The 15,022-nt window shown below is 39.1% G+C and overlaps 1 protein-coding gene across 3 annotated transcripts in view; it reads left to right on the top strand.

The window, feature by feature from the left end:
• Nucleotides 1-15,022, top strand: part of hivep2a (HIVEP zinc finger 2a) — a 125,303-nt gene that overhangs the window by 99,254 nt on the left and 11,027 nt on the right. For all 3 annotated transcript variants that reach the window (XM_066676422.1, XM_066676420.1, XM_066676423.1), the window contains one exon: nucleotides 9,732-14,817. In XM_066676422.1, coding sequence (XP_066532519.1) covers nucleotides 10,024-14,817 — 4,794 coding nt within the window. In that variant the 5' untranslated portion in view covers nucleotides 9,732-10,023. The remainder of the gene's footprint in view (nucleotides 1-9,731; nucleotides 14,818-15,022) is intronic.

Here is a 15,022-nt window from a genome sequence, read left to right as displayed (position 1 = left end):
TTGCTTCCTCTCTGCTCCAGATATCTCTGCGAGTTTCTCTCTCTCTCTGTTTTTTTTTGTTCCGAGTCTGCCTCTTTGTGTGAAAAGGAAATAGAAGCGCGAGTACAAGTTGCTTTTCATTGACTCATACAGTAAGCTCGCCTTTGCCATGTGAGAGAGACCCAGGGCCACAGAAATGTACTATCTGCAATTTCTGATAGAGCTATAGAACCCAGCTATAATGCACCCAGCATTAAAAAAAGGGAATACATTGACTTTAACTGATTGCACATTATTTCCACATGAACAAAACATGACATTGACAGCTTTGTCTTTTGCTTCATAGATTAAACATGAACACTACTGTGCAAAAATCAGAGATCACCTTTCATACATCTGCAGTTAACAGCCATTAGGTATAAGTTAAAGTAGATTAATTAGTAGAGTAAATGTGTCTTCAAATGAACACTACATAAAATGTAATATTTTTGTTCCTGGTCTGCCTCTACAGTTACAGACTGTAACTCGTATTTACAGCCCTGTCCTTAAATCAAGGATGAGGTAACCTCTTCCAGAAGTTACATGGTTCTATTCTGTGGACAGTGGTTCTATTCTCCCTTTGAAAGGTCAATGAAGCTTTGCAATAATTCTGAACCTGTAATTGTTTTGTTTTGTTTGTTTGTTTTTTAAACTACCTAGTGCTGCTTTAAAAGTGTGAGAAAATATCTAAAACTGAAAATAATAAAATAAGAGTTAATCCTGGAGGATTAGTAATATATTTAGCTGTTTAAGCACCTTTATTTATATATATGTTTTACAGTACTGTATATTCAATTCATGTGGGATTGGTACACATCTGAAACAGGTAAACTCAGTGCATCACATTTTTCAGCATGCTGACCATCTGGACACCATTTGAGCAGACTGTTTTGGCCAGTGATGCTTGTCCAGCTCAGCCAAGGGGTTGGCCTGCACTTCATCTTCTGGGGTCCTAATGAGGAGTCAGCAGGACACCAGGGGGCTTACTTGCACACATTTCAGGACGATACATCCCAAGTCCTGCTAACGCAGGCCAAAAAATAGAAAAAAAAAAAAAAAAAGCTCCCCACAGAAAGTTGCTGGTTGGGCAAAAGACGAATCTTCTTGAGGAGGCAAGACAATCTGCAAAGAAAGAAAGTTCAGAGCAAAAGTGAAAAGAGAGGTGATATGAGGACAGTTCAGTGGGTCGTTATTCAGGACTTTTTTTTGTCTTTTGGAAATTTCCCCAGTGCTACTGATTTCCCTCTGCTCTGCTGGGAGTTTTTTTTATTTTTTTTCCAAGGCAAAATGATATTGAGCTCATGCAGTCTTCGCAGAACAGACTTGAATAATTGGTGAGAAAATGCAATGTGCCAGCTGTAAAAAGAAAACACAATACTTCATTGTGGGATTCTTACCTCAATCTATTTTCAGACTTACTTACTTAAGCTTGGTGCCAGCTGATAAAGCCATTTGGAGTTGTAAAATTTACCTCCATCACTAATGAGCTGGAATACTTGGACCATCAATCTAATATAAAATCACTCTCTGCTTAAATTCCTTTGGGGCAGACTTCTTTCACTTGAAGCTGAAGAGAGGCCTGCAAACAAAGCTTAGATCCTGTTCAGAGGTTATAGTAACATCTGACCTCTATGAACTGATTATGGTGACAGGGTCATCAAGTCAAAGTGATTTAAAACCTGACCTTTTCAAATGCAGCTTAATATCCAGAGTAATACTCAAATATCTTGTACTCCTCCTTCTGAGCAAAGGTGAGAGGAGCAGGAACAGCAGGAAAATGAGGGCAGAGTTACATGGTGTTAGATCTTGTATTTACACTTGCATTTACACACAGAAACACATCCAATTAATCACACATTCTCTCTCTTTCACACACACACACACACACACACACAAACCCATGTTTATACATGCACAGGTCAGATCTGGGTGCATTTATACACACATGCAGATCCGATCAAAATGTAATTATGTGCACATGCAGATCAAATCAGTGTGATTACACACACACACATCCTATCACAAAGCATTTATATACATATGTAGATCAGATCACAGTGCTTTTATATAGACATGTAGATCCCGCAGATCCAATCACAATGTGATTACACACAAAAACACACACAGAACCGATCACAATAAATAATTGAGTACCTTGGCATCAGGAGTTGTATCTGAACAGATTCTATGAACAAAAGTTGTCCTTGCGTTTTAGATATTTTATATTTAGTATATGCAGACAGTAGATACAGACTGCAATTTAATATAACCAGACCCCAGATGTGTTCTGCATTGCTCTGAAGAACTCTTTCAGTCACAATTGAATATGCATGTGAGGTGTTTTTTTATTTTACAGGAGGGATTTATAACACAGACAGGTGCTTGTACATTCATATCAACATATCACAACACCATAAGACTTTGAATTGCAAAACCTTCCCTGTATTACACTTTGAAGTTTGAAGCAACTGGAAGAAGGCAGGCTTGATTAAAATTACCTTTATATCTTTATGGCTGTAGCGGTCTCATTTTGGCAAGTGCTGAACAGTGTTAAAGAGTGTACTTTGGCAAAAGGTGTGTTTTTTACAGGCCTGCTTTGTTTGTTGGTTTATTTTCAGTCTTGTCCTGCAGCAAATTCATGGGAATGAAGGGAAGCATTGTGGTCCTTTATGGCTTCAACTGTGATAGCATTTATTTATTTATTTATTTATTTTACGAATAATTTTTTTTTCAGTCAGAGGATATACAAATGATTTAGAATGTGACATAATAACGGTGTATATAAACTGACAATATCAACCATAAAAACTACTGTTTTTGCATACTGGTCATATTTGTTTTAGGTAAAACAAACCTTGTTGTTGATGAATCAGCAAATCACCAAGGTTGCTAGAAATGTCTAGGCAAAAAAAAACAAACATCTTACACCAAACACATCGTGCATTTTCTTGTAGACCTGCAACAGACATTACCTGACAAGTTTTTAAACACCCCTCACTTTGCACTCTGTTAGACACACCTACCTCACTGGTCCACCTTGTAGATGTAAAGTCAGAGACAGTAGCTCATCTGTTGCTGCACAGTTTGTGTTGGCTGTCATCTAGCCCTTCATCAGTGGACACAGGACGGCACCCACAGAACACTGTTGGCTGGATATATTTGGTTGGTTGACTGTACTCAGTCCAGCAGTGACACTGAGGGCTTGAAACCTCGAACACCACTGCTGTGTCTGTTCCACTCATACCAGCAAAACATATGTTAAAACATCATATATAGATGTGTGCATGAGCGTGTGTATAACATGATTCAACTTATTTTTCCTCCAGTATGTCTATTCCAGCTTTTTTTGAATTATTACACTTTTTTAATACACTTTTTGATTTATAACAGAACTGCAATAATATGTCATTTTCAACATTATTTCCAGAACTAATTATGTAAACCCATCCTTAATCTCCTCCCTGGGAAACTATGAAAAGGCCTAATCCTTTAATAGGACTCAGAGGTATATTTTGTTAATATATATATATATATATATAAATATATATAAAATATACACCCCCCACCCCCAATCACATTGATTTTGAGAGGAGGCCAGCTTAAACTGTAAAGTTCTACCTCCTACACTTTGGGCAGTGTGGCCATAGACAGCAGCTTACACATCTCACCCATACAGCAATAATAGGGATCTTTCAGACTCAGAAATGTTTCATAACCCCGTGTGTTGGGCTAGAGTTACGTGTGTAGTGAGGTATCTGTGTGAAATTCAAAAACCAAGTGGAACCCACACTTTTACCAAAAAAAGTGTAGACAATAAAATTGGTGATAATGAAATTCAACTAGTGCCTGTTGTATATCGGTCATGTATAATGGTCAGCCAAAATATTACAACTGCTGACAGGTAAATACCATTTATTATATTGTTAAAGTTGGGACATATTAGGTAGCCTCAAGAGTCATATGTTGGAAGCAGGAAACATCGGAGAGCCACTTTTACAAGAGCCGAGCTGTGATAGTCATATTGAATTGGTCAGCACATATCCAAAAGGGCAAATATTGTGGGATGCTCCTGGAATGCAGTTGGTAGTATCTACCAAAAGTCTTATATGGCATGTATATGGGCACCTATGATCAGCTGCTGTGTTCAAATGATGTAGTAAACAAAAAGAAAAAGCAAAAATGTAGATGCATTTATTTCTTTGGACAGCGACAATATGTTGTAGAAAAGATCACTGTTGCCATCAAAATGTAGCAAACAATATGCCAAATATACCATTCAAATCATAACCTGGGGTTTTATCTGCCGCTTGGGCAAGAACACCACTCTACATTACTAAGTGTCTTTGGGCAAGACTCCTAACATTGCATTACTCTAGCTGTAACATAATAAACAGTGGATGAAAAGTGAAGGATAAGAGCATATGAACAATGTCCTATAACTAACATGAGATTAAGAAATGTGGTCTGTAGATAAACCAGTTTAACATTTCAAAAACATTCTGGTTTACTACAGAATCTCTAAATACATGCAGGTTTAAAGATTTTAGTATAACGTCAAGAATCATTCGAAGAAATGACTGATTGCTGCTTTAAGGCAATATGGAGACCACATGTTGTACAAATTGGATTCTTTTGATCTCTTTGGGTTTATGTAATTTCACTTAGTCATGCTATTCAGGGATACTGTGCGATGTGAATGGAGGCTGTGCTCTGTGTGGGATGCCTGCCCTTATCCTCTTGAGAGGATACTCATGCACACTCACATTCAGAACGCTTCCTCTCAGCTCAAAATAAAAGCATGTGTCCGAATGTGTTTTTAATTCTTGTGTTTTTACAGAAAACAAAAAATACAATAAAAAAAAAGGTTTGCTGGATTCTGTATAAAATGTTATGCAATCCATTCAGCAGATATCTCTCAACTTAAAACCTCTTATCTTATGCAACACAGGCAAGGGAAGGTGGCAAATTACACGAGGTTTTAAGAGCTTTTTATACATTGCTAACAGTAATGACCAAATTTAAGATGTTTTACTTAATGCATAAATGCATAAAATTTTAAATTGTTGTAAGAATATTATCTAATTATTTGACCTATTCCATATTTACTATTCCATTTCTATTTACTAATTCCATTTCTTGAAAATAGTTATGGAATTAGGCTATGTAATAAACAGAATATACATAAAATATTCGAACAATATCATAATCAGACATTTTCGATAAACTGGCATCTATTTTTGGCCATGATGGGACATGATGAAGAGGAGGGAGATTAGTGTCCTGCTCCAGTGGCATCACTCATTTTACTGTCTATGGGAAATGGCCTTATGCAAGGAAGGGTCGCATCTCCATGCCCCGTGTAATCGCACAGCCAAGCTAGACAGATTAATTAACAGAAGGGGACACTTTCACATGCGGATGATGCGCCCCACATTATGTGTAATGTATGAAACTCACTCCAGCATTCATACATCACCCCCCCTGGGCCATGTCCCTTCATCACTTTTACAAACATCCCCTGACCTTTGTCTCCCTGAAACAAACCAGCAGATGTCACTTTTAAATAGGGAATTCCATGGAGTTTATGAATTTATGAAGATTATAAATGGAGTCTATTGGGATATAAACATAATCATTTCTATTCGTAGACTGTAAAAAGGTCCAATATAAAGAGTTGTTCATGATGATAATAGGAACCAGCCATCTGTTTGCTAACTTATATTAACTATTTTTAGAAATACATTGCTTAATAGCTGGGAAATTGATTTTGACTTCAGTCCTTGTATTAAATTCAGCTAATGTACGCTTGTATTAACTCCAGTGACAAGCACCTGACAGTGGGGAACCACTGGTTTTCTTGCACTACCACAGACCTGATCCAGCCCTCCAGACCCCAAGGAACTCTGAAATTCAAAACTTGAAAGAAGGAACCCCTGGTGAGGGGAAACTCCAAACAGGAGGAACAGGGTGACCTTGCCCTTAACCAAGGGATGCCTCACTCCCTGTGGAATGCAAAACCACCCAGTGAGAGGATGGCAACCTTACCCTTAAGTGAGGGAGTGTCCTGTCCTGTTCTCCAATGTGTTGGAGCAAACTTCAACACCTTTGAGGTGCATTAGACTGGCATTTTGTGATTCAGCTAATCATCCAGTACCTGTCTTCGTGATTTCATCATCTTCTGTAAACCTTTCCCAGAACATAGAAGCAAAGGATTTAAATAAATACCCTTGATTTCAAAGGAAATGTTGAATGTGCATGTGTTTATCCATATGTTAAAGTTGTTAAATTTTTTTTTCACATTTAAAGCAGTTAATTGGTTGGCTGATTTATTGATGGAGGCATACGTAGGTACTCTGGTTATTTTGGAAAGCAAAACTTACTGTAGGCATTGCAAAGTCCTAATTATTGTAATCAGTACACTAAAGATTTCACTGAAATTAAACATCTCAAATGAACCAAATATAAATCTCTTTGCTTATGTCTTAGACAAATTCTCCTTTAATAAATGCATGTTAAAATAAGAAAGTCAATACAACACAAAACCCGGAATGCTCACATTTTTTGGTGAGAGGCAATATTTTGTATGTTTCAAAAAGATTTCTCTGTATTCTTACCAATCTGGCTGCAGCTGGATAATGCCTGGCTTTGGGATAAGATGTAGTAAATTTGTACAATATATTTAAAAAAAGAGTGGCTTAGCCAGACATACCGTATCATCTTTCATAGAGAATGTCATGAAAAAAGTTTTTTCTTCCTTTTGAAGATTGGGATTGGCTTATACACATGTATTATATGGCCCATGAAACACTGAAGTCTAGACTTAGGCCATGCCAGTTCTGCATGAATTCTGGAATGTACAATTTACAGGCAGCATTAATTAGTTTAAAAGATTGCCAAGATATTAACCTTAAAGAGAAAACATAATACTGGACAAGATATTATGCAAAGAATATACACCTAATGATGCATCAGCAATTATCATTCATTTAAAGGTGGAATAGGTGGCTTTTCTTTAAACAGTTTTTTTGTTATAGTTATTGAAATATATTAACATCCCAATAACGATCAGCAAAATACATACAATAATTTCACTGGGACCAAACAAAATGATTGGATGGCTAACATGCATTTCTAATACATCAAAGATGTGCATTGACATGTTTGAAGACCTGTTTGCAAAAATATGTGCCATGAAGGTTCAGGGGAGGAGTACAGCTGCCTGTACTGCCCAGCAAAGAAAAGATGGATGGAGGAGAAGGCATTCAATCAAAACTAGGCTGGATGAAGCCAAAGGGCAAACCACATTGTACCACAGTTAGTTCCGACCCTGCAATATGATTGGCTGAGAGACGTTCCAGGGGTGCCCGTGTTGCACGATAATGACACTCTGACCAAAGATCTTCAGGTATCACTCCACAAAATACATGTAACCTAGCAACTATTCCAGTACTTACAAGACAGCGCTGTGCCTGAACCTCTTCACCCAACGGGGAACACCATATATATATATATATATATATATATATATATATATATATATATATATATATATATATATATATATATATATATATATATATATATATATATATATATATATATATATATTTGTGCACCATATTTTGAACAAAGTAAAGAGTTATGGCGCAGTGGACTCTGATTTCTGATTTGTAAACAAAAGAAAATCCAACATAAATTATATTTCTGTGTATTATTGTGTTAGTAATCATCAGTGTAGTATTTAAGCTCTTTCTTACATGTGAATAAGACATGAATTAGGGTTTGAATGTGAGGTGTTGTGTTCCTTTATGTGTGACTTACCAATCCACATGTAAGTTTGTGCTATTCGTGGAGTGGCTTTAGTACCAGTTCTGACTTTTTTCCAGTTCAATTTAAAATGGCCAAATTTTAAATCAATTTCAAAATGGCCATAATGTATATTGTTTATTTTTCAGCTTTATCTACAAGCAGAAAACATAACAGCACAAACAACACAACAGAATCCAAAATATAATATCAAATTGTGTGTTAGTGTGCCCCTTATTACATTATCAAACCTTCAATTCTTCTTGGGAAGCTTGCTCTCAGCTTTTTAAAGACATCTGCAGGAATATTTTCCCAATCTCAGAACTTCAGTCCAAGTTGATTGCATTTTCTGCGCCTTATAATCCATATCAATCCCAACTATTTCGGCGATGTTAAGGTCTTAGTTCTTAACAACTTAGGTTGGAATGACCACTATTCTAAAAACACCAACAGCTTTTTACATTTTTTTATTTATTTACCCCATTTATTTATTTAAAGTTTTTTTCTCTCGTTTTCCAATACAGGTTTCTTGGGAGATGCCCAGAGTGTTGTTATAATTTACAGAATGCACACAAATATTGTAGTTCTGCAAAGATGAAAGCTTTAAACATTTTGTATGTGATGGTTTAGGTGATGGTTATGGTTTTGTGGGTTTATTAGGACCCATTTTCTCTATTTCTCTATTCTGTTTGATCTCTTATTCTGGAAACTATTACCTTCTAAACCTATTATATTTTACTTTCCCCTTCATTGTTCACATTTATTATATATCTCCTGAAAAAAAAAGATTTTGCTTAATGGCTTCATGTACTGGAAACTAATACATAATAATACATTAAATCATAATTATCAGTGAGCTCTGACATGTGAACAGTACCATATAGGACACTTTTCTCTCACTACTCCCTCTTGTCATTAAATGCAATTTAATGCAGACAAACAATGTGTGGGTTTTGAAAAGTGTAATATTCTTCAAAACTCTGAAAAAACACTATTCAACCACTGTGATTCTATTTATACCTCTGTACCATAAACATTTCACCCACCTATATAGCGAGAATTGGTACCTAAATATGTACATAGCCATTGTGCAAATATTCAAGCTCATGCTGTTGAAACTCGTGATTTGTCTTGGTTTTTACATGCATACTTTCCTATGTCAGGCATGGAAGAAAATGAAAACAAAACGGACCAAAAGTTAATGTTTCAGGTGCTATAAATACCAGTGGCTTTTCTGCCCTGCTATATTTAGCACTCACCCTAGCTTCCAGACATCAACGTCACACAGTTTCCTCACTCACACTCAGTCAGCTCAGTCTGTTGCAATTGAGTCTAAGATCAGGAAATGCACAGAGAACATGTTCGATATCTTATCATCTGAATGTACAGAGTCATTCTGGGTATGTACTGTAGTTTGAAGTATTATAATAAATTGTGCTTTAACCACACTTGTATACAATGCTGCCACTTGTGTATAGTGTGAAGCAGAAAGCCAAACAGCAGAAAGCTAAACAGGAAAAGCAACAAAGGAAGAAAAAACACCAATAGTTTCTTCATAGCTTGCCCTTTAGACACCCACACACACATGACGTTTAACATCACTTGCGTTCCACAGGCTATTTTTAAACACTTGTGTCTTTTTAGGAACTGCGTGGGCATGGCTGTTAATGATGACTCATGCATAGAGGGAGGGAGGTGGTAGCTCCTCTGTGTTAGTTCATTCAAGATTCTCAACATGGTTCTTAGACCAGCAATCTTTGCTTGTCTTTTCAGTCTTACCAAATTTTGTATGCAGCCTGATATTTATATTTTTCAATGCAAGTCTACTTTATACCTTTCATGAAATACCAGTGTTCAAAATCTTAATTGACTCATTCTAACTTTTTTTCCCTCTGTATCTCTTACAGACAATTGGAGATTTAAGGACCCTGAGGAGACGAGGAACAAAAAGGACTTGAATGAAAGAAGAAATTAAAAAGCTTAACCATGCCAATAATGTGATTGATGGAAAGGGAGTGGGCTGATGTTTGTATAAACACATTTTGGGAATTCAGATGTGGAGCAAATCTCAAAACATGGAAATGGAGGACTTTTTCTTTAGATGTCATTGTTAGGAAATCATCTGGCATGACTCTGTACTTGAATGCGATTTAACAAAGAGCACCTTGAGAAACCAGTTGAGATACAACAACAGAGAAAATGGAACCACATGGAACAGACATCAGCCAAAAATGCAGCAAGGAACCAAGAGAGAAGAACCCTTTACAAAGAAAATGGGTTTCCGAGCCCTGTACTGCTACAAAAAGAAGCACTTATGCAGAATCGGAGAGTAAAAGACATGTGCACCATGATAGTCTTCAGGGTGGGGCCAGTGGGACAGGTATTACTGGCTCTGGAAAGCTGCTTTTAAATGCAGTGTCTCAGTCATCTCAAGATGGTTCATTCTATCAGTCTTATACTTACCAGTTACCACATTCATACCCACAGCAGCCCATGCAGAAGCCTTTTCTGACTGGTACTAAACCACAACCTGGTTTGGAGGCACATGCTTGGCCATTCCCAGGACAATTGCAGTCTCTGCCACCAGATGATATGTTTCCTGGGCACTCTCACTCTCATGGAGTTTTTCCTCGTCAAAAGTCTCCAAGTTTACCTAGTGCTTTTGGCCAGTATTCCCAGTCAAGCTCAGAGCAACAAGACGAAGGACATAAGAAGGAACAGAAACCCAAGAAGCCAGGGAAGTACATTTGCCCATACTGTGGAAGGGCATGTGCTAAGCCCAGTGTGCTTAAAAAACACATCCGCTCGCACACAGGTGAACGTCCCTATCCCTGCGGCCCCTGCGGGTTTTCATTCAAAACCAAGAGCAACTTGTATAAACATAGAAAATCTCATGCCCATGCTATTAAAGCAGGACTTGTCCCCTTCTCTGAACTAGCAACTCGCACAGACATTGATCAAGCATCTTCAGTTGGTGAAGCAGAGGTACATTCTGATGGAGAGCAAAGTACTGATACTGATGAAGAAACAGCAGAAGGTGCAATGTACCCAGACAAAAGCAGCCCTGTACCACAGATATCATTTGATTCTGACAAAAGCACAATAGAAAAAGGTGGAGAGCCAGCATATGCAGACTCAGCAGAAGAGCTGGCTATGGCTTCTATGAAAGTGCCTATCTTAATTGTCCCAAAATCAGGAATTCCATCAACAGCCATAGAGTGTACCACGTTCACAGAAATCAAGGGATCATTTATTGCAGGACAACTGGCCCGAGGAGATGAGTCCCATACTATTAAACAGAGGCTTGCTTTAAGACTCACTGAGAAAAAGGGCCAAGACTCTGAACAGTCTCTGAATCTCCTGAGTCCACACAGCAAAGGGAGCACAGATTCTGGATATTTTTCACGTTCAGAGAGTGCTGAACAACAAATAAGCCCTCCTAATACAAATGCAAAGTCATATGAAGAGATCATGTTTGGAAGAACTTGGTATTACAGACCTAACTCTAGATCAAGACAATCCATTACAGTTGGAATCGCTGCCAGTCAAGACCCTCACAAGTCATGTGCCTTGATGGAGCTAGACATGGGGAAGATATCAGAGGATCACATATTTTTCAGAGGAGGTTCTGCAGAATCGCAGATGGTTGCAGGGTGTGACCCTAAGCAGTATCCTGGAGGCCCTTGCCAAAGCAGTGCTGGTCTACTTGAAGCTCCCTCTGAATCAGGGCCACTCATAAGAAGTAACTCAATGCCTACACCTTCTCCAACAAACCTCAATGTTCCACCAGGTCTGAGAGGGAGTCACTCATTTGATGAGATGATGTCTTCAGATGATGTTTTCCTTCCAGCTGGTTTGAGGAGGCTGAGGAGACAGGCTGCTTTTGAACATGGGGAATCAGAGAATTATGGAAAGTTAACAGGCCCTGCTTCAACAATGAAAGTGGAAAGAAATTTGATAATGCCTGAATTTAAAGGTTCAGGATCAGAGGTTGCTTGTCCAGAAATACGCACAGCATATGCCTTCTATGGTATGAAGATAGGAATGCCAGAGGTGACCACACGAAAACGACGTAAAGAAAAGAGTGTCGGTGATGAGGAGGATTGTGCTGGACAGTATGACGACACTCAGAGTATTGAAACAGTTGGAGACTATGATCTAAAACAAGGCAGTCAAGAATCTTCAAGGGCTACACCAACAGGTAAAGGGTCTATGTTTGGTGGCTATAGCCCATCAGAAAGTTTTGATAAAGGTACTGGTCCAGAGGATGTGGTGCTCGTTCAAGACCCAGACCGAAAGGCTGCTGGCAATGTAATATCCGTTATTCAACATACCAACTCCCTTAGCAGGCCCAACTCGTTTGAAAAATCAGAATCGATTGAACATCAGTCTTACCAGACAGAAAAACCCTCTGAACTGTCTGATACAGAGAACATTGAAGATGTGCAGAGTCCTGATTCTCTTCTAAGGTCTGAGAGCATGGAACATCAGCAGCAGAGTGACAATGAATTAGTTTCTCCTGCACCAAGCCAGCAATACAATATGCCTCATAAACTAGTTCGGCAACCAAATATTCAAGTGCCTGAAATCAGAGTGACTGAAGAACCTGATAAACCAGAAAAAGAACCAGAGGCACAACCTAAAGAACCAGAGAAGCATGTTGAGGAATTCCAGTGGCCACAGAGGAGTGAAACTTTATCCCAGCTCCCGGCTGAGAAATTACCCCCAAAGAAAAAACGTCTGCGTCTTGCAGATATGGAGCATTCATCTGGGGATTCGAGCTTTGAGTCTACTTGCAACAGTCTTTCAAGAAGCCCAAGTCAAGAGAGCAACCTGTCCCATAGCTCCAGTTTCTCAATGTCATTTGACAGAGATGAGTGCATGAAATCTGTATCGCCAACTAAGCAAGATGAGTTTAGTAAACAGTCAGAATTTTTAACTGTACCAGGGAGTGGTCACTCTCTGTCAATACCTGGCCACCATCACAAGGAGATGCGACGTTCTTCTTCCGAACAAGCACCCTGCGCATTACCTACAGAGGTACCAGAAATTCGTAGTAAATCCTTTGACTACGGAAGTCTTTCAACCTCTTCAAGACAAGGGGAGGTATATGCCAGTGCATCAGCCATGAAGGAACGCAGACGTGGATATCTGGTGAGACAGGCTTCCTTAAGTGTCTACCCAGAAGTTGTAATTCAAGAGCAAGGCTCTGAGATGAACATTAAACAAGAGCATTCAGACCAACACGGTTCACCCTCAGCTTGGCAAAGCACCTCATCTCACTCTGCAGTTAGCAGTGACCCAGTAAGGCCTAAAAGAAATGCACAGCCTGTCCTTGGATCCCATCAACTGCTGCAGCAGAGCATCAGTGAAGATAGCCAATCGGACGACCTTCTCCAAAAGTCATCTCGATTGCCAGGCCAACTGTCTACAGACAGTGAGGCTTCAATACATGAGCACATGGGACAGGATGTAATGCAGCCATCTTCACTTCAGAGTAGCTTAGCATCCTCTGCCTTTATGCCATTTCAGACAGTTTACTGGCATCCAGAATCGACACAACGACCCAAACAGCATGTATCCTTCCAAGCACATCAGCTATCTAAACTACATATCAGACAGCCAAATCTGCAGCCCATGCTGCAGAAATCTCACCAACCCCTTCATCAGATCAAATCCAGTGAGTCAAAGACCGATGCAGGAAGCCACAGTTATCCATATTTTTTAAGAGCCTCTCCACAGAATATTGGACCTTTTTCTCCATCTTTGCTGACAACAAGCTCAGCCTTCTTACCAAACGTTCAGCCAGTTTTTGCCACTCAGAATATAGGTCCACAGCCTTCACTGCCTGGAATGCTGGTCCCAGTTAGGATCCAAACAAATGTGCCATCATATGGTAGTGTTATGTACACAAGTGTATCACAAATACTTGCAACTCATGCTCAGAGCACTACATCGATCCGAATAATATGCTCAGACAATTCATCAACTAGTTCATTAGGCATGTCTTCAAAACACCCAATAGGGTTTAATTTATCCAAGATCTTAGGCCATCCAGAAGCATATCCACTGTGGAAAGTTCCAGAGCCATTACCTGGGAGATTAAATACAGGCATACCTTTGTCTTTGACGTCAGGAACTATCTCCACAACAGATGCTTCCTCCAGTATTGGAGGGAGCAAGCGAATGCTGTCCCCAGCCAGTAGTCTTGAACTATTTATTGAAACCAAGCAGCAAAAACGGGTCAAGGAAGAAAAGATGTATGGTCAAATAGTGAAAGAACTAAGTGAAGTGGAGCTGAGTAACTCAAGTGCACCAAAAGATAGTGATGCAGTCAAGCCATCTGATCTGGAGAGAATGTCTTCATCGCCACCAGTTAATTTTCCACCATCCAAATTCCCTGTGCACGCCTCTGCATCTCATTTACCTGACGTGCCTCCGGCAGACAGCTTCACACCACCTCTCCAAATCGTTACCAACACTTCTAAAAGAACAGATTCCCCAGAAGAGCTTGACGTAGACAAATCCACTCCAGACGAAAGCTCAAGCCCACAGTCAATGATCTCCTCAAGCGATACTCAAGAAGAACTAAAGCAGACCATGGGCAGTAAGATCCCTGTAAACATGCTTGTGCAACTTGCTGCTAGTCAGAGCAGTGGTGTAGTTGGTAGCACTCTTCTGCTCACTGATTTGGCAGATGTTCAACAGTTCTTTCAGTTCCCAAGTCTTCGCACGACTACAAGTGTCAGCTGGTGCTTTCTAAATTATACCAAGCCAAACCATGCTCAGATGACTCCATTAACCTCTGTTTATGGCTCTTGGTGTGTCAGCTCCTATAACCCCAACCCACTCAGTCTCAGCACTAAGGCAACCCTGGCATTGCTCCGCTCCAAACAGAGAAAGAACACTGAAACTTATACAATGGCTTCTATGTATCAACCAGGGACTGGAAAACTTGTTTCATCACTGTTATGGAAGCAGAATATTGAACAGGTAATCAAACACATCCACAAGTCTTTATTGAATACAAACCAAAGAAAATAAACACATGAAAAATAAGAAGATCCCATCTGTACCTGAGTATGAATGTTCATCGTTTCCAGAGTGCATACAGTTAGTCTCACTAGTAATTCTGTGTATTTGCGTGTGTTCAAGTGTTTTTCACTTATGTTCTCTTATGTTTATAATTTAGGACATC

This window comes from Hoplias malabaricus, chromosome 7 (assembly GCF_029633855.1).
Source record: "Hoplias malabaricus isolate fHopMal1 chromosome 7, fHopMal1.hap1, whole genome shotgun sequence".
Taxonomy (NCBI): domain Eukaryota; kingdom Metazoa; phylum Chordata; class Actinopteri; order Characiformes; family Erythrinidae; genus Hoplias; species Hoplias malabaricus.
This window is presented reverse-complemented; position numbering and strand designations above follow the sequence as displayed.